General features: G+C 42.3%; 1 protein-coding gene across 1 annotated transcript in view; it reads right to left on the bottom strand.

Annotated features, from left to right (window-relative positions):
* Positions 1–21,306, bottom strand: part of SLC10A7 (solute carrier family 10 member 7) — a 273,880-nt gene that overhangs the window by 15,740 nt on the left and 236,834 nt on the right. The window contains exon 10 of the mRNA XM_004588132.3: positions 13,852–13,925. Coding sequence (XP_004588189.2) covers positions 13,852–13,925 — 74 coding nt within the window. The remainder of the gene's footprint in view (positions 1–13,851; positions 13,926–21,306) is intronic.

Raw genomic sequence — 21,306 nt, 5'->3', positions numbered from 1 at the left:
AGTTTCATGGCTTGCTGTCTGTCAAGGGTCTGCCACAACAGGTCAGTGCTACAGTTTAGTCTGGATGGCTTCTCAAATTCCATTGTGGACAGAATCTTCACCATGTCAGGAGATCCCCCTGTCCTATTCTGGAAGCTTCAATAGCTGGCAAGTCAAATTTCTGCCAAATCCCCGAGAAAGAGGACAGGATGCCATAGATGATACAACCTGTTGTCATTGTCCCACACCTGAACAAATGGCCTTTTGTTCAAATTCTCTGAGGTATTTTAAAAATTTCAGAGGGAGAAATTGATGGAGAAGGGCAGAGAGAGGGAGATGGCACCTTTCAGCCTGCTGGTTCACTCCCCAAATGCCTGCCATGGTTGGGGCTAGGCCAGAGCTGAAGCCAGTATGCACAAACTCAATCTAGGTCTCCCAAGTGGGTAGTAGGAACCCAATTACTTGAACCACCAGTGCTGCCTCTCTGGGTCTGCAGCAAGCTGGAGTCAGGAGCCAGAGCTAGAGTCAGATCCTCCACCAGGGGATGGGAGTATCCTCACCACGAGGTCACACATCCTCTCTCTCTCTCAGATAATTTAATATGTGGATGGTGCAATCTTTTCCCTGTCATGACCCACATCTTACTGACTCCCCATCCCCGTCAACTCTGCTGGTTTGTGTCTCTGATTCCTTCTTCAATTGAAAATTCCTGTGATGTCATTTTGGGTAGAATTAGATAGAATTATCTTAGCATCAGAGCCTGCATTGTTGCTTCATGGGATGCAGAAAAAGCATTTGATATCTTTTCTACAAAAAGTCATCCCATATGAGGTATAGCTAAATGATACATGCAAATTAGAGCACTCTAGCAGGTTTCACAGCGTCCCATGGCTGAACTCATGGAATCCATGTGGATTTAGCATGTTCCAATTGCTGAATACAAAGCCAACCTCAAGGACGTGCGACAAACCACCTTTGTCACAGAATAACAGGATAAGCTCAAAGCTGTTTAATAGGTATGTACAAATGGAATTTTAATGTCCAACCTCTGAAGCTTGAAAAGTGTCATATGGTTATCTCTGTAGGTAATCTATAAGAAGAAAAATGATATTGTGAGATCCAGATGGGAGGCACCAACCAAACACAATGTACAAACAGGAACAGAGCATCCCACTAAGGGATGCTTCCTGTGGAGGCCAGTGTTGCTCTCCTGCTGCTCTACCTCTTACAATAATCACCCTCAGCTTGGATTCTTGGGGTATGCAGGAGATACCTAGCAATGCTGACTTGATGCTTATGTCAAACTAGAATTCAGAAACATTTCTTTTCCTAAAAAAGAAGCATTAGAATGGAAGATGAGGAAAATGATGAAATAGAAGATTACAAACCAAGAATGATACTCGGAGAACGGAATCATTTTTCCAATAATACAGATCTTTGGGCACGTAGCAGACTTTCAGCAACCTCACCACACACCAAAACTCAGCTAAATCTAAGGCTCCCATTTGGGGTCTTCATTTGCTGTTGGTAAGGTGCTGATGATGACAAGAAATACTTAACCCAGTGCCTACAGTGTGCCTGGCACTGTTCTGAGAACAGACATCAATCTCTTCACGCCTCACATCCACAGTGAGCAAAGTCACCATTATTAGTTTTATGCTACAGAAGAGGAAAGTGAGGTGGTGGGTACATGGTTGTTTGCCCTGGACTACGCCACTCCCAGCCAGCAACAGGGATGTAATGGCATACGTGAGTGAGTGAGTGTGTGTGTGTGTGTGTGTGTGTGTGTATGAGTGCTCGCTCCTCATCCCCTACACTGCTTGAATTGATTATCTGAGGGAGGATTTTTGGGACCCTTAAGGAGGGATGCTTTCCAACAGCAGCACAGAGCAACGAAGGGAGGAAAACCCAAGTAAAATAATATTTACCCAAGAAGGGCTTGGAAGGAAGAAACCTCTTGCAAAAAGGTGTTTGTGGTCTAAGCAGGCTTTTACTTACTTTGAATCACAGTTGGTTGGCGATCATTTTCAGCCCAGTAGGGTAATTGTTAGCTTTCAGTTACCTGGGCTGTAATCCTATTGCTTTACTAAGACTTTTATATAAATAAAGATGCAAGAAAAGACCCCAAATGAGCAGCTGGTGTTATTTTTGCTTGAAACAGCTATGTTCTGATTGGAAGAGATGTTTAATGAATGGCCTGGGCGACTCACCAGATGCTGACAATGAAACATTTAACTATAGCAATTGAAGGCTTCTGCCATGGAAGATTAGGTACATACACCCTCACCTGTCTGAAAGCCTTGTAGGAGTAATTAGCAGACAGGGAAATCAAGAACAAATTAAAGAACTGAGCCAGGAAGCCTTTGTTCAAATACTGGCCGGTTTTTCCAGGAGGAGTTGCCACGTTTATGGGGACAGGATGGGCAGGAAGGAATGAGGACACATTTTTCCTTTTTTTTCTCCTTTCTTTAGGCTGTGAATGAAGAGCTGTTCATCATCTAAAGGGAAAATCACACTCAACACAGGATGTGAAAACCTCAGAAATAGAAGGATGATTTCACATGACAAAAATAACGCAAGGTCATGAGCATTTAACTTGGTCACCAGCAAATGCCTGGCCCCGTCTGCCTGGTTCTGGAAAGCCTTGTCCAATTTAACAGATCTTTTTGGTCTATGTCTTTGTATATAAAAAGAAATACAGTTGAACTTTTCAGGGTGAGGAAAAGGATTTTGTGCGGCGTGAGTTTTCACTGATTTTGCCATAGTCCCTGTTGGGTAAACTCAGTTTTGCCTAAAATGTTGCATGGATAATCTTATAAGTAGACACAGGAACTTCTGGAAGGCTTCCAAATCTTAGTCATGTGACAAATGTAAACCATGCTCAAAATGTACATTAGCCATTTAAAATGCATACTTTTCTTTGCCAACATGGCCCTAAATCATCTTCCAATAGACATTTTTCCTTGATGATATTATGAAGAGGTGGTTTCTTGACTATGAAAGAATTAAGACAGTTTGGATTTAGGGATTACAAAACAGAGCCTACTTAATCTCAGCTCCATCTCTCTCTTGTGGTTTATTGTAGCAGGTGATACTCTAACCACCCACTCCTGGCTATTACTCATTCACAGTGGTATACAAATTTGGGGAGGTAGGGCCCCATTTAGAAAACCTCTAGGCAAGGGAAGAAATGGGCAAAACCCTAGAAAAAAATTATTTTTGGAAACATCTTTCTTCCATTTTTTCTAATCTCAGTTTTCTCCTGTAAGAACTTTATTTTTCTCACAGTTAAGAGGGATGTGTGCCCATAGGAGACTCTGATTAAGGTGGGGAGGGTCAAGTATGGAGGAAGGTGGGTGTGGGTATCACAAATGTTTCAGTTTTATTTAATTTTTCTTCCTGTATCCACTGTGGAGGAAAGGGAGGAGCTCGCTTCTTGCTGTCAAACTACATCAGCACCCAGGGATGTGGAATGATCATTTGATGAAGCCTTAGAGATCCTGATGTGTGGAAGAATGTTCTGAGGATATTACTTGAGTGACTTTGATAGTTATGAGAAGTTGTTGATTTTGTTGTTCCAGGATCGAGAAAATCTTTCAAAGGCCTGTTGGTTGACAGAGTTCACCTTAGTGTACCACAGACCCAGGAACATGCTACAAAGCTTGACCAGGAGAATTGTTCAACCTGCTCTCTTCTCCATTCTCTTTCAAGGCAGCTGGCATTCCCTGCCAGCCTAGATAAACTGGCTGTCATATCCCCCATGTGTATCTGGGCATTTTGTCCACTGCATAGTTATCAGCAATTGAGGAGGTTCAGTTCCGATACATGCACTTCAAGGTTGGACCACACAGCCTGTGATTTTTCACTTTAGCTGGGGTCTCAATCCAGCAATCTGGTAGGACAGTCCCCCAAGAAATCTCACTGGGGTGACCTCAGATTTGACTTCTTTATGCCAGTCAGTGCAGGGTCAGGTTCAGTCTGTCACCTGTCCCAGTCAGTGTATATACTAGTGGATGCAGCATCCTGGTAAGTTCCACTCTAGCCCAAATCTCATGTGAAATGACAGGTGATGCAGCCCAGCCTAGCCAGCCAGTCACAGAGCTGGTCCTCATGCATACCAGTCAGTGTTGTGGCCTAACCCAGCTGGCCTACACTCATTCTGACTCTTGTGCATGCCATTAGGTGCTACAGCCCAGCCTAGCCTAGCTTAGCCTAGCCAGCCTAGCCCATGCTCAGTCCCAGCTCTCATGCTCCCAGTGGAAACACCAGTCCAGCAAAGCTGCTGGACTAAAGTCCCTGAAGTTCCCCTACCAGGCCTACTCCTAGTCCCAGGTCTTGTGCATGCCAGCAGGTGCTGTGGCCCGGGCTGAGACAGCCTGCTCCCAGTCTCGGCATTTGCCAGTAGATGCTACAGCCCAGCTCAGCCTGGCCCACCCCAGTCCCAGCTCTCACTGATGGGTGCAGCAGCCTAGTGCAGTCTGGCCCAACTTTAACCCTCATGTGAACTGGTAGGTGTTGCAGTCCAACTGGCCCAGCTAGCACCCCATCTTGGCTCTCTCTTATGCCAGTATGTGCTGTGGACTGATCCTGCCTAATCTTCTCCCAGACCCGGCACATACAGAGGCTAACAGGTGCTGCAGCCCAACCTAGACTGGCTTGCTCACAGCTCTGACACTAGCGCTCACCAGCTAGAGCTGTGTCCTACGAGGGGAGTTCCCCAAGTTCACCTACCAAAACTGCTCCCAGACCCATATTTCATGTGTGTTGACAGGTGCAATGGCTCTACTTGGCATGATCTGACCTCAGTCTCAGCCTTTGCATGAGCCTTGGGTGCTGCAGCCTCCTCCCAATGCCAGATCCTGAGAGTGTCAGATGGGTTCCTGTCAGGTGAGTTCCCGTCAGGTCCAGCCTGGCTTGGCTTCTCACTATGCCCAGTTCTCTTTGTAAACTTTTGTATGCTACAGTTCCATAGAGGTTGGCCCCCAGTTCCCCCACAGAATCTACCCCCCTCCCATCTGGTTCTCTTGCATTTTGTGGGTGCTGCCACGCAGCCTGATGTGGCCTACTTCTGCTCTGACACTTGCTAATAGGTACTATATCCTAGCTCAGCCAAACATGCCCCCCACCCCAGCCCCAGATTTTGTATGCACCAGTGGGCTGTGTGAGATGCTATTTAGTCCAGCCCAGGACTCCCACGTGGGTGGGTGCTTTGGCCTAACCTAGACATGTCTCCTCTCCCCCGCTCCCCAATTTACCCTTCTATACTTCTCCATCTCAGCTCCCTTGCCTACCTACAGTGGTCTGGTCTGTGGAAGACCCCAGAAATCATTCCTCCCTTGTTGCACATTCCCTCAGTTGCTCCCATTCCAAAATGCCCCCAGACTCTCCTTACCTGGGTAATCTGCAGCATACCCCCTCCCCATCCAGGCCTGGAGTGGTGTGTCCAGACCTGGAATTCCCTGCCTTCCCCACTTATCTTAAAAAAAATAATAAAACAAAAAAAGATAAAAGATAAGCATCTATGCTGGCAGGCACACTGGTATAGTTAACACAAATTTGGTATTAACTAGGCCCAGAATGCTTGCCAGCTATTGGCTGTTTTTCTCCCAGGAGTGTAATACTTACCTAGGTACAAATGCAACCTTGGCAGCTGTCTAAAGCTCAGGGCTGTGAGTACTTTAATTTTGCTTTTCTACACACCAGTATAAGTGGTCAATGTTTTTCAACAAATGAGCAATCACGGTCCCATCCTGTTTCCCCTTTAGAACATGGTAAAGCAGAGGTGCAGGAAACAGGTCTGACACTTGGTTCTTAACCTCAGCTGCATTTTGCAATCACCTGTGTGTTTTATTAAACACATGGCACATGACTCTAGCCTGACTGAACTCACATGTGTGAGGAGGGGTCCTGGCCCATCTGTGATTGGGCAATCTGAATCTCAGATAAGGCAGGTTTTAAAGCCAGGGCTTGTGGTGAGGTGAGCAAAAGGACCCTAGAGGTAGACAGCCTGGCTACTGCCTGTTGGCACTGCCATTTCCTCATTGTCCACCATGAGGATGCCATCAGTAACTATCAGTATACAGGAATGTTGGGAAGACTACACAAGACAAAAAGATAAGTGAGGTGCCTCATGCAGTACCTGGGCACACAGGTGCCAAATAAGTGCACAGCCTTCCTATTAAAGCTTTAGTGGCTTCACACCTACTTTCTGAGGCAGCGTTCACCTCCACCAGGTGAGACAGGAGAAAAGTGAGGGCTTGCAGGTTAGGATGCAGATTCAGACTTCCAGATTGCTTGGTTATTAAGATAATTCCAGCTCCTGATTAGCATCCAGTATACGTCTGAGGATTTCATACGCAAGTTAGATTTGCCATATTAGTTTAGCAAGTGGGAGGCGCTTCTGAATCTCTTAGGCAGTCCGTATATCGCTAAGAGTTCATTCATTACATTCATCAAGCAAAGTAACAAGTCAGTACTTTCACCAATCAAAATCTACTTCTGCATTGATTATGTTAACTGGTAAAGTCTCTGCTTTATAAAGATATAGATAACACTATTTGTTGTAGCAGACTCTAAAGAATTTACTCTCTTATGAAATGGTAGTTAACACTGGTAAGAATATTCCATTAGAAAAGCCAGCTGTCCCTGGTGCTGAAGCCTAAATTAACTAGTGCACACGTAATTACCACACTGTCAACACCAAAGCATTTTCAAATAAATTATTTCATGTAACAAACACTCAGCACATGTAGGCCTATTAAGTACCCAATTAATGTTAGCTGTTGCCATTATTATTACTATTGAAAATGTGTTGAATAAATCAAGAAAAGGTATAGAAAATGTCATAGAACATGAATAAATTAAAATAAGAACCTAAAAGAAACCATCATTTAAATCAAGAATTTAAGTCATAATTTAGCTCTTTTTCTATTTGGTATCAGAAATTGGGCTGAGATTTAGAGAAAGAGAAAGACAGTAGCAGTCAAAGCCTAGAGAGTAAGAAGGTATGGCCGGGGATAACCCTTCTCCTTCAGCAAGGTGCAAAGGCCACGTTTTCAGACATTGGATTATGATCCATTAGTGAGGTGCAGGATAAATTCTGGTTTGCACAACACGTATTCGGATTATTTGTTTGTTTCTTTTAAAGGCCAGGGTTTTTGTTATGCTTTAAAATATTAATTTTTCTTGGAAAGGCAGATTTATACAGAGAGGGAGAGACAAAAAGATCTTTCATCTGCTAGTTATCTTCCCAAGTTACCGTGACAGCTGGAGCTGCACCAATTCAAAGCCAGGAGCCAGGAGCTTCTTCTGGGTCCCCCACACAGGTACAGGGTCCCAAGGCTTTGGGGCATCCTCTACTGCTTTTCCAGGCCACAAACAGGGAGCTGGATGGTGAGTGGAGCAGCTAGGATACAAACTGGTGCCCATAAGGGATCACAGCGCATGCAAGGCGAGGACTAAAGCCACTAGGCTACTGCATAGGGCACAACAACATGTATTGGTAAATGTAAGTTGTAGTTAAGACAGAAATGCCCTGGTACAGAAAATGTACAGGACTATGAGGAGAGATGTGGAGGTGTCAGGGTATTGATCTTCTGGACAGACCAACTGTTAGGATGAATGCCGCCTGAGGCTGTGCTGGGTGCCTTCACAAAAGCTCCTTTTCTTTGAATTCATACTTGCTGCCGGGAGCCCTGGAGACTGTGTGGAAAATAAAGTTATCACTGAGAGAACTTTTTTCTTTCTTTAGAAAACACAGAACAAAATGATAGTCTCTTTCTCTTTTCCTTCCTTCTTTCCTCCTTCCCTCCAGGAGAGGAGAGATGCCATCTGCTGGTTTATCCCTCATCTACCCAAAATGGTTGGCTGGACTGAAGCCAGAGCCAGGCAACAATCTAGATTCTCCAATGTTAGCAGCAAGCTCCAGGCAGGAGTCAGAAGTGGGTGTTGAATCTAGCCACTCGGCTATGGAATTCAGGCATTTTAACTCATGTCTTAACTGCTGGGCAAAGCCCCATCCCTCCTTCACTTCTGTTCACATGGTAGTAAAATCCATGGGGATAATTTTAATGGTATCTTTAGTCATCTGTAAATGTCAGAAGTCACTACTCCACCTTTCCTTGCAGAATGGTAAACCCCAAAGCAAACTGTTGGACAGACATATATTACTGCAACACCTTAAAGGTAGTCTTCTATTTGTCCTCTGAATTTCAACTTCTACTCAAACAGCTGTTGTTAAATAGCACTGTGTCTCAGGCTGTAGGAATGTTGTGTAGACAATTCTACTCATGAAAGTAGGGCTAGCACAATCCACTTTAAGTTTTGTGTCACATGAAAGTAGATTTTTTTTTACAGAAACAATTAGAGATGTGAATGTATAACACTAACTTATAATGAAAAGGTATCCAAAAGTAAACAATAAATCAGTTCAAACTCATTGTAAGACCACATATTCACAAGACCTGGAACCAATATACCACTTTTCAGCTTTAAAGTGTTTTCCCATGCTATAATCCCAGACAGTTCTGGAAGTTAGGAGATCTGGAATCTTGCCTGTTGGTTATGAAATTTGGGATAAGGAAAATTTTCTATGCCCTCATTTTTCATATGCGAAGTAAGATCGTCATTACTGATGTGCTACTAAGCCAAGGGTGTTCAGGTGACTTGAATTACTGGGTTAAGTGCTTAAAAAGTGGCTGCTCAAGGGAAGGGCTGGGCATTTGGTCTAGTGCTTAAGATGCCAGTTAGGATAGCTACATCCTATAATGGAGTGTGTGAGTTCAATGATTTGCTTTAGCTCCTGACTCAAGTTTCCTACTAACATAAACCCTGAAAGGCGGCATTGATGTTGTCTTTTTAGGCCAAGTTGTAAGTCATCCTTTAGAATTCTTGAAGAATTTCCAATTAAAACAAAACAAAACAAAACAAAACAATAAGATCATTTTAAACTTTTTAAGCCTCTGAAGAAGTTAACTGCCATATTTTCTTTCTTGTAATATTGAGACGCCACTCACCTGTTCATTACAAGAACCTCTTCTTTCATAAACACATGGGGGCCTTCAAAGTGTTCATGAAAAATAGGCCTGATTAAAAAGCAATGCATGGCTAAGAATATTTCTGCTCAAAAAAAAGTTTCTATTTTTTCACAAAATTTTTGAATATTCTCTTAAGAATGAAACCACTGGTAGCTTACGGAGTGGAAATATTACCTTTAGACTCATAAAAACTTAAACTGGAGGGAATATTAAGAATTAGTTTGTTCACCTCCTCACTGTACAGATGCGCAAATGAGGCCACTTCATCAAGTGATTTGTTCTAGCTTTTTGTGAAAAAAATTAGAACTTGAATCCAGACTAGAATCAGCATGTGAGCTTTCCAGAAATTTACATCTAATAAAAAGCTACATTGTTTTAAAAATATTTTTATTTATTTGAGAGGCTCAGGACAGGGTAAGGGAAGGGGAGGGGGCAGAAATAGAAAGGGAGGGAAAAAGAGAGATGGCACCAGAGCCTCTACCAGCTGGTTAACTCCTCCAAATGTCTCTTACACGAGAGCTGGGCCACCAGCTTCATCCAGGTCTCCCACATGAGTGGCAGGAACCCAGTCACATCAGCAATCATTGGTGCTTGCCACAGTCTGCATCAATAGTAAGCTGGAGCCAGGAACCAGCAACGGGAGTCAAACTTAGGCACTGGAGGATGCAAGTGTGTGTCTTGGCCACCAGATGATGGAATCTTGTGCTTCTCCCTTCCTCCTTTTTTTAAAAAAAGCTATACTTTTTGAGCTAAATGTGCAGTTCCTTCTCACATTCAGTTTTGTAACTTTGAGCATGAACCCAGAGTGAAACATAAAGACCACAAGGAATTGTTACTTTGTCTTTTGCATCTGTTTTTACAGGTTGTAGGGCACATAGTGGACTTGTAGCAAGTGCTGATCATGAAACTGTGTAAAATTTAAATAGTATTCATTCAATTCAGAATTGCTTTTGCAAATAAAAAAACCAGGAGTGTTACTCTTGACTGTCAATAGTTGACATGTTAAAAGATGATGTACTTTCCTTTTACTATTTTAAACCATGAAATACTATTACAACAGTCTACTTAATTTCCTTGATCATCCTGAAACATTTTCTTTAGGTAATGGGGGAAAGCTTTCCGTGTTTGTTACAGCTGTAGATATGCAAATAGACTTGAATACTCAAGAGAAACACAACAATAAAATAAAAGTACAGATTCTGAAGGATGTCTTGGATCTAATTTCTTTCTTGATGTGCTCCACTGCCTGTGCACTGGGCCACTGCTAACCAAGGAACTAGCTGCTCTTCAATTTGTACTATGTAAAGTACCCTTTCATGACTACACACAAATCATCATCCAACGAGGGAATAGTCTGAGAAAGTTCACGGCTTTCTGGCAGCTCTCAGCCAATGATGCTGTCTTGACAAAATATAAACCTGCCTGCCAGGCTGAGTTGAAACTACGTGAGAGCAGTAAAGAAGCCCGGTAGTATTGTTTTAGATGAGGCACAGCAATAGTGCTGCACTTCCTCGGCCCTCCTCTCTTCCTGAACGAACTCCAGGGAATGGCATCATGTCAGGCTTTCCAGATGGATCATGTGAAGCCATAGCTCAATGTCATTTCCAATAGGAAGCCTCATAATTAAAGGTCAAATAGTCACTTCATCTGCAATCAATCAATAGAAAAAGTACTAATACAAAGAACTAATCAATCAATGGCAAATGCACTAATAAAAGCAATGAATCAAATTCAGTGTGTGTGTGGATGCAAGCACGTGCAAGAGAGTGAGACAGGGCAAAAGCAAGAACAATAAAATAAATCGAAGGTGCATATATGAGACTATTCAGAAAGCTTCTCGAGCAAGAGTTTTCATCTTTGCTCCGTTAGTTTCATGGATATTACTCGGACTACAATGATTTATTCTTAGAATACAAATACTGGACATAATAATGGATGGAACTTTTTAGTTTCTTTTAATGAACTCTACTCAAAATGTTAAGACACATAGATATGCGTAAAATTACTGGAAGAAGTGTTATGACAGCGATTGCAAAAAAGGAAAGGGAAAATATACTTCTAACGTATCCAAGAGGCACATTATAGTCTGTTGTATTCCATCCCTGTGTTAAGAGGTGAAGACAATATCACCCCAAGACAAAGCATGTGAAACCTCCCCCTACTTTCTGACATAAAAATCCCTCCCACTCCGTGTGACAGCCTTCCATTTTCATTCAGATAAGAATTTCTATTAGGATAATGATCAGTGTGTATAGCTCAGGTCACTGTTGTGGTACATGCTCTGGACCAGTGATGTCAGGTCATAAACAGGGAAAGCACGCACTGCATCTCATAAAGATGACTACAGCAAGTTTATAGGGCTCGGCAAATCCCTGCCAGCAGTGGCACCCAAGCATTGCTGGTTAAATGCAGAAACAAGGGTATTCTCTCCGAGATAAAGGGAGCAGCCAGGAGATCATTTTTATAAACAGTACCTAAGAGACTATTGGAGAGGAGGTTGGCATACCAAAGTGTGATAGAATCTTTGAGGAATAGTGGAAATAAAATGTTCAAAGTAAGGAAACTGAGGCCAGCTAGAGGATTTAAGTCCAACCATTCCAAGGGAGTTCAAGTCCGTTATGCTCCTGCATTAACTAAGGACTCCTATGCCATGGTTCCTCGGTGGCACACTGGTATCTTGCTGGAGTTTCTTACTGATGGACTAAGAATCTACTTCATGGTGGTAGAACACTGCAAAAGTCAACAAAAGTCCAAGCTAACCCAACCCTCCCCCCTTTTCTTTTTAACAAAGCAACTACTTTTGGTTGGTGCTTGGGTGATCTGCTTTCCTGGAAGTTAGCTTACAGACAGCATAAAGAGCAGAAGAGCATCGCTGTGGGATTAAGATAAACGAAAACGCACACAGTGAAGAAAACTAATAGCCACTGGGTAGGCATTTTTGCTTCTGGCAAAGAGCACAATACTGATTGCACTCCAGTGCACACTGATGTTTCTTAAACTCCACTCCACATAACCAGCTCTATCCGGCACAGAAGGACATCACAGAGAAAGACAAAACGGCTATTTTGGTTTTCCTGTCCAGAGCAAACCCCCAGGAATGCCTCAGGCTGGAGAGCCCGCAACAGACATGCAGCGTTTCTGTGTGCTACAGTTGAGTAGGTTGCTACAGAGCCCTGGCCTCACCTTGCCCCAGATCTCTGCACTGGCAGCACTTGACTAGGGAGTCCCTGATCTTACAGAAATCCTTTAGGTTCTAGAAGATTTGAGACACCTGACATCACATCATAATAAGACACAAGTGAAAAATGCAAGATGATTATTTTTTCTTTCTTTTGAGGCTATCAACGAAATCACAATTGTTAAGTGAAAATCTGTAAGACAGGGGTCAGAGAAGGAGAACCTTGGAAGTGGTCTCATAGTAAAATGATTGCTAACAAAAATGAAATAATAATTCCTGCTGCTTACAGACTGCCTGCTGTGTACCAGGTAGCACTGCAGGCCTTCTAGGCTGACCACTCATTTAGTTCACAGCAAATATGTACAGAACAATCATTATACATGTTTGGCCATGTTTGACACTCTATTCACCCAATACTGGTTAAGTACCTAACAAATTTTATCTGTAGTCTTTACAGCAAAATAATCATTCTCCACAATGAAAACAGTCAGTACCCATGTAAAGTATTATTCTGCCCATATTATGTATGGAAAACTAAGTTACAGCATGATGAACTGAACTGTCCAAGTTCAGAGATTCATGACTGGAATATGGTTCCCAAGGCTCCTTCAACTTTAATTTGATGATGATAAGAGAGAAAATCAAACAGACTGCAATGCATAAATAGTATATACATAATTTATCCCTAAAAGTCCTAGATAACAACTGCTCCTTAAAAAGTTTGCCCCATTTCTAAATCATTTTGCAAATGTGACAAGGTTGATAAAACACTCTTATCTGACAAATATATTTGAGATTAGCAAAAAATAGGATGAAATGATTTCATTTTCTAGATTATAGAGGTAATTTCCTTAAAGTGAGTAGACTTAGAATCGTGTTATGCTCACTCTCTTAAATGAATCACAAGTCAAAACAGAAAGGGTCTCATGTAACTTTCTGCCAGGAGATGTCTTCACACTAAGGAGGCTATGAAAGATGTGGAATTCAATCAGGTTTCTGATTACTTAATAGTTCCTTATGAATACCTACATAGACTTGGGCTATTTAACAGGTTATTGTGATAAAGTCACTAAACTGGATAAAAAAGTAGAAAATAGCACTTATCTTCTTAACCTATTTTGTCTATTAAGTAAATACTTATTTCATTTTTAGTACTAATCCAATTGAACTAATGATAATTATACTGTGTTTCCTTGTAGAAATCATTTAACATTTGGAAAACAACCTCAGATTAATGCCAATAATAAATTAGAATGATAACATTTCTACCTTCTTTGAGAAAAACAAGTTAACATTCTTTAGAGGTAATTCTAGAAGTTTCCAAAAGCAAAAATTTTTTTCCAGTTCTTTTCAGAAGCAATCTCCAAACCTCTCCATTCTGATCCCTTACCCCAGTGCTAACATTAACACTTTACACTGGCAATCCTTTATGAGAATGGAAACCATGACTGCAAATTAAACTAAGCCCACACTTTTAGCTGAGGCCCTCAGCAGCCAGTTTAATGAAACTGCAGTATTTCAAATAATGACCTACCCTCACATGGCTATTAATGTTTCTCTAACCATTCCCTCTAATTTAAAGAACTTCTTACATTTCAAAATCATAAGCGGAAGCTAAAGGAGGGCAGGGAATGGTTTTGATCTCTGTGAATCACTTACCCAATGTGAGGGATTTGTGTGTAGAACAGAAAATGATAGCCACTGTATCTGCTGGCGTGAAACCCGAGTTCTCCCTAGGGGCAAAAATAGGTTTTTATAGACACTTTGACAAACAGCCTTTTGCATACACCCAAGTCAAGTACAGCACCTTCCTTCATGTTAACCCTTGATTAATCCCAGTGACAGAAGTCATATTATACCCAAAGGTACAGAATTGTGGGAATTCTTGCTAGAGAATCACTTCTGAGTCATTTACTCATTAAAAGGATCACATTTAAAAAAAAAAAACAGGATTTTTTTGAATTGTGCTCTCCTAAGAACATGCATGCAGTCTAGCCATGGAGCCGGCCTTTATGAAAATAGAGCAGCAAGAAACTCTGCTGGGCAAATCCGCGGCATCTCACTTGCTGTTACTCAGGGCTTGGAAAGAGAATGCATCAACAGAAATACTTTTTCAAGGAGAAAAACACCTTCTTGGCAACAAACACACACTTCTGAGAAGGACATGATGTGAAATTTTTCATTTTTTAAAAAAATCAAAATAATCAGTTTGCAGCAATTACTATGTATCTAGGTGTGTCTTTCAGGTATTTATACAGGAAAGTAATAGCCCCAAAAGGCAGCACAAGCAATATCCCTATTTACAGATGAAACTACTGAGGCACAAAACCACCATGCCACTTACCCAGGGGCTCAATGCTAGTTAAAAGTGTGAGAACCAGGATTCAGACTGAGTCTGGTTTCCACGCCGCTGCACTTGACCATGTTCAACTTTTGTTATCCAATATGTTTAGCATAAAATAGAGAGAAACCCCTACGTCATGAAGGCTGATTGCATGCTATGGTGGGGATCAGTCCTGGAGGCTGGGTGTCCCCATCAGATTGCCTGTGTTAGGTTATTAAGGTTTGGAGAGCCATGAGCTCAAATGGTTAGGAATGCAAGTATTACGACTGCACCTTTCTGTTTTGGAACCTATGCCTTCATGTAGGACTAGAGTTTGGCCATAGAGTAACCCTATTGATCCCCAGCCCTGAATTCCAGCAAGAGAGTCAGCAAAGAGAAAACTGCTCCCCAGGCTGAGCATGTGTACACAGTTGCCAGTACAACAATGTACCAATTGTTCAGGGTCACTAAGGAAAGAGATCCCACTGCTCCCTTAGTAACCACATCCTTGCACATAATCTTTGTCCGGAGAGAGAAATCTTCCCTAAATAGACCCAGCATCCTGTTTACTTTGTTACTGGCTCACTGAGGGAGAGCAGCCGGCTCCTCCTTCTCCTTAGCCTCCTCCGTATTTGCATCAAGAGAATATTCAAGTGGCCCATAGGTATCCAGCACTGGAAAGGCATGTGTGTTGCTGCTTCCTAAGCAGTCAGGCTGCTGGCTCCAACTTTTTAACAACACCCCACACTGAATTCCTGGTGTTTTGTGCCAAAATAGAAGATCCTCCATGGATCGGTCCTACCTGACTATAATACAATAGCCTTGCTATTTCCACTATCCATGCTCACATTTATATTCAGATACCATTCCTGTTTCTTAAACATGCACTCTATGGTTGATCGATTTCTTCATCATTTTATTCTAATGTGTTGGTCTAAAAGGGATGGATCCTCTGAGAGTTCCTTGAAGCTCAGAGGCTAAGGGAAATTGGCACAGGGAAATGAGGGCGAGACATGAGGACAAAGTGTGGCCTGGCCTGGGGAGGGAGATGAGGAGGTTTGCTGAACTCTGAACCATCCGGGAAGATAAAACAATGAGGCTGGTCCTTCATGAACAGGCTGCCACATGAGCACATGTGTATTATATGTAAGGGAGAGCAGAGATGCAGTGTGGCAGGACAGGGCCAGCAGGCAAAGAGCAATGTTTCAGGCTGACTTGTGTACTGGGACGCTGGCCTGTGACCAGCAGTGCAGACTTGAGAAGACAGGCATGGGAGGGATGGCTGAAGGACTTGAGCTAGTAAGACAACATGATCAGACTCCATTTTAGACTCTTCAGTGGAAGGGATTTGTCATCTGTTAGCTTTTACACAATATCCCTATAGTCTTAGAGCAGGCTTTGGTGGAAGCACACGCAATTTCAAATTCAGAACATCCTTTTGCCTACACAGAAAATGAGAACGATACAGCTGGACTCCTGGGGTCACCGCAAGGACACATGCCAATGTCTGTGAAGAGTTGCTTCCTGTGAGTGTTTCATATTTGCATTGCTATTCTCATTGCTTTGAGAGAGGAAGAAGAATCCAAGAGAAACTGGAAACATTGAGCATTGTCCACAAAGGCATTTATAGAGACAAAGAATGGAGGCAGTGGAGCAGGCTGGTCCAGTGTGGCTTGGGGAGGAGACGGAGGAGTTGATACTGAATTGACTGGGTTTGGAGTAGTCAGAAGAGATGGCATGTTCAAGACAAGGATCATGGGAGATTTGAACATGATTATGAAGAGTGAAGATGTGGCAGATGAAATAACCCATGAGTACAGCTTTCCGAGGAGGCCTGGGAGGATGAGTGGAAGGGTTAGTTGGAGAGGAAGCTTCTGTTGATTTGTGCAGCTGAGTGAAGAATAGGGTCATTTCCAGATGAAGAATGGAAAGGCAGAAGCAGAGATTCTTTTGTTTCTTTGTAAGGTATGAGATAATTCACTCAATACCAGAGAGTTTGGGGGGGGGAATAGTAAGACATAGCAACCAAGGAAATTAGAAATGGTTGCAACAGGCAGTTAACTTCCATGCAGGAGAGAATGCCTCTGTGACTATACAGCATGTAGTGGGGCCAAATGGCCAAACTTGGGAACATTTTCCTGCAATACCTATGGTGTTAGCAACATGATATAGCCCACTGCAGTCTGTTGCTGCCCTTGCTGCTAGCAAGTCATTGCTATCCGTGAGTTAGTACTGATGGTTCCCTTCCTAGGGAAGCTGGGGAGGCCTTTGCCACTGGAAGCTCTGGTCAAGAAGGTTCTAGTGTTGTGTGCCCTTGACTATCATCCTTAGCAACGTCAACGTGCACAAGCAGGCTAAAAGAGGATTAGCTGTGAGCAATGTTCACTTGTTCTGTTTCAGGCAAGGAGGCAGATGCTGGGCCTGCACTGGGATTCTGGCAAGTTGGCTCATGCACCTCAATCTTGTTGATATAAAGTCCATGCATGGGAAGGGAGAGGTAGGCCTTAGAGGCAAACACTTGGGACACTGAAGCTTAGAGACAACATTCCTCTTCAGCAGGGTGACATGCATTCTACCTATGTTGTAACAGAGGCTCCTAAGTCCTGGCTATTAGGGAAAGCTCCTAAGGCAGTTCCCCCCACCCATGAGCCATGACGACAATGATGACGATGATGATGTGTAGTAACAGCAGGATGCAGTACTGAACACTTCTTTCAGAGCTTAGTATTTCTTCCTTTGTGTCAAACATTAAGATTGCCCTGCTTTTTCCGAAAGGGAAAACACAGAGAGCTTCCCTAAAGTCTCACAGCTGGGGAGTAGGCTGCCCCAAATCATGATGATCGGTTTGCTATCTGAGAAAGAAACTAGAAATAAGAGCAAAATCCACTCTGCAGTGTAATGGGAAAAAGCAGCTCTCCTGGCAGGTAACCTGTCCTTAGCCATACTGTGTGCTGAGTAACTTCCCAGGTCATGACAGTGCCCAAGTGACCCAGCCATGATATTTAAACAGAAACAACTATCATTATTTCCCATGATTGACATTTCTATTGTGTCTGGACACATTCACGAAAGGAATCATATTACTATTTGTTTTCTCACTCTACGTTATCTCTTTTTAATATCGATTTTCTTTTTATCCTGTTTTCATACTTCTTTTGATCACTTGAGCTTCCCCTGAGATGTTTATTTCCTTTTCGTCCCAGCTGATCTTTTTATTCTCTTTGACGAAGCTTTCAATCAGTGTTTTCCACATAATATTTACTTCACCTTCCTTTGCAGTACCCACAAAGGAAAACATGTCAGGCTTTGCTACTTAGAGCCTCAGAATATGGAGCAGGCATGGTCCTCTGAGGTTGTTGTGTCTCAGCCTGCTGTTATTAGCGGAGAAAACTTCCATGTGAAATATTTTCATTTGTTAAACTCTGTACCATGGTTTTGTTTTGGCTCATTATCTGGGAGGATCACATCTGTCATTAGATATGCGGCATTAAATCAGTTACTCAGAGCTCTAAGACTTGGTAGTAGTCTCATCTTAGAAATGATCATTTGTTAAATTTATAACTTTATACAAATCTGACTCTGGGCTCAGAATTTTTAACCCTGACTCTTTCCTTTACTTGGAGAAGCAAGAAGGCAGAATAACAACTCTCACATTTATTTTAAAGCATAGTAACAAGGCAGAACAGTCTAAGAAATGCTAATCAGGTAAGCAGGTGTGGCAGGAAAGTTGAATATTCAAAGCGGAGTCACTCCTGGTTTCACGCATTTCCATTGTCAAAATGCAATGGTATACAAAAAAGAAAAAGATCAATTTCCATGTTAGGTTTTTTTGGTTTTCTAAAAAAGAATGTTGGAAGGTAGAGAAAGAGACAGAGAGACAGCTCCTATTTGCTCTTCCCTCCCCCAAATGGCTGAGCTGGGCCAGGGCTGAAGCCAAGGGTTCAATTCAGTTCTCCCAAGGGACAGCAGAGACTTAGCTACTGGGGCCATCACCACAGCCACCCCTCACCCCAGGCTCTGCATTAGCAAGAGGCTAGAGTCAGGAGTGGTGTTGGGGCTTGAACCAAGGTATTGTGTTGTGAGACACTGGGGTCTCAACTGCCAGGCCAAATACCAGCCCCAGATTTTTGTTTTTTGATAGCCAAATTAGTTTTAGATTTCCTAAACTGACAAGGAAACACATGCACAGAGAACTGTTTCTTATTTTAAGTAGAAAGGAAAAAAAAAATGTAGGAAAAGAAAATGGAATTTAATAGCATTTACCAGTAGGCCCTTGTTGAAACTCTCAATATTTGTGATTACTTTGTGTGTGTGTGTGTGTGTGTGTGTGTGTCTGTGAACTTGAGAATTTAGTTAAGTGCCCTTTATAAATTCTAAAATCAAAACAAGTATTAGGAATTTAAATGTAATTGAAATCGTTTAGTGTCGTGGGAAAAGATTGGGCAAATGCTTCTGGAAATGTCAGAAAGAAGTGTGTTTCAATTCTAGTTGTCATCTGCCATCTGATTTTGAAAGTTACTTAACTACCATCATGTAGTTTCAAGCACTTTCCTTAACTCAGTTTCTCTAAACATGGGTCCTCATTGGCAAGTAGCAGTAACACTGCATATTATCACAGTCTCTGCTGTCACATACACATGAAATGCAAGATGCATTTCAGTGCACAGCATAATGAGGCACATAACAAATGTTGGTATCTTTCATTCCTTTAGTAAAATCCTCAGGAGCCATGGGCTCTTTTAATATCAAGAAAGAATGAAAAAGCATCTTCTAGATTTCATCTAATTTGAAAAAAAAAAAACAATTCTGGAGTAAGATGACAGCCATTGGCTGTTCCAGTGCTGATCACAGAATTGTGCATATCTGACAGTGGCCCAAGGAAGTTAGAAACACGACAGTACCTCAGGAAAGGCAGAAAAGAAGGCTCTCAAGTCCTATCTACTCCATGCTGAAAATCTTAATTTAAATTCAATTCCACTGGTTATGACAGCTCTGTGCCCTTGGCACGCATGCTCCCTTCAGCAATCCTGGGGTGGCTGCTCTGTGCTGGGCCTTTTCAGTCCCTAACAGGATATCTGCATCCTACTGAGCCTGATGGGCACAGTGGGTCTGATAATCATTTCTGCCAGGAGCATCAGCTAACGGCCACTGAAAGGCACATGTCCTTTCTAATGTGACACAGCAAGCCACTTATAAAAGGAACTGTAAAATAGCTGCTACTCTCAGACTTTCCCAATTAAGCCACAATTTTTTCTGTGACTTAATGGCTCCAGGTTTTACTCTTACTTCAGAAATCACAGCCTGCAGCTTGGGGAAAATGCTTCCAATTACATCAATCAATTTACTTTTATTGATTGTTTACAATCAGCCCCGCATTGTAGTAGCCAAGTGCCTAATGGGAGACCTGGGAACAGCTATTGCTCTGACACCACTTTATACTTAATCAACAACTTAGGCCCTTCGCTTTGTGGGACCCCATTGCCATTATCTGGTGTTCAGGCCCTTGAAATCTGCCACAAGCTGCCCTCTACAGGCACAATCATTATTTGTAATCTTCTTTGATTCCTATTATCCCACCATGTCTTGTTTTGTATTTATGTGTCCTTGTTTGCATTACTGTTTCTCTTACAAAGAACATCCTCTTTGGATCCCTGTTTGCTGAACAGCTAGCTATGTTTCATGACTCACATCAAACCCTGTCTTCCTCAGGAGAGCTTGCTCCACTGCCCTTTTGGGAGGTGCTCTCTTCTTTGAAGTGATCACAGTTTGGCTCACTGGATCCCTCAGAGGACATTTGGGTATCAATGCGCACATCTAGTCTATGAACTCATGCAGCAGTGGAATCAATTCTTATTTGTGGCACCCACTATGGCAACCTTTTTATACCACAAGTTTAAGTGCCACTTGTAGAATGTGTAATGTTTTAGAATAAAGATGGCTTTGAGGTGACTTTCAGAAGAATAAATGAGGTCAGGGAGTCCAATTTGGGCCTGAGAACAGCCTAAAACAGAGACATGAATGAGAAAGCAGAGTATTCTTTCAGGAAACAGCCAAGATTTTAGTCTATCCTCAAGTTTAGCCAACATGAATTCTAGCGGTGAGTCATGAGATGGGCAAACTGGAGGGGATCTGAAATTAGCCCAGCCACACAATCTCTGTTCTGCAGGCACTGGCTACCTATCCAAGATTTCTGAGTACGAGAGGGACTATCAGAACTTGGAAGCACTTGAACTGGTTGGAAATGCATAAAAGAGGTTGGCCTAGAAATGGAGAAAACAATAAAACAGTCACTGAAATGGTCTAGGAATAAAATAAGCAACAAAAATCTAAGGTAGCACGGTGATTTGGAAGCAGAAAAAAGTATTAGCGACCAAGGATCCAGATATTTACACAAAAATGATGATTTGAAGGATCCAGGCAGAGTAAACCTAAAGATGTTGGTTCCATTAAACAAAAGCAAAAATAGGGGAGAAGAAGAGGTAAATTTTCCAGGCATTCTGTTTAATATTCTGTTTAGACAGTCAAGTAAGATATCTACATAGTAAGTGCAAAACAGTGCTGGGACTCATGGAAAACATCGGACTAGAAGGAACAGACTTGAAAATCATCAGCATGTGTGGGCAGGTCAAGCCAGTAGATGGAGAGGGGTTATCTAGGGACAGATGTGGATAAAAAAGACAAGGGCCAATGACAAATCTTTTGGAAATGTCAAGAATGAGACCAAGTGGTAAGTGAAGAGAAAAAACCAGAACAGTTTAGTGTCATAACAGCCCACTAAAGAGTGTGATTCC

This window comes from Ochotona princeps, chromosome 7 (assembly GCF_030435755.1).
Source record: "Ochotona princeps isolate mOchPri1 chromosome 7, mOchPri1.hap1, whole genome shotgun sequence".
Lineage (NCBI taxonomy): Eukaryota > Metazoa > Chordata > Mammalia > Lagomorpha > Ochotonidae > Ochotona > Ochotona princeps.
This window is presented reverse-complemented; position numbering and strand designations above follow the sequence as displayed.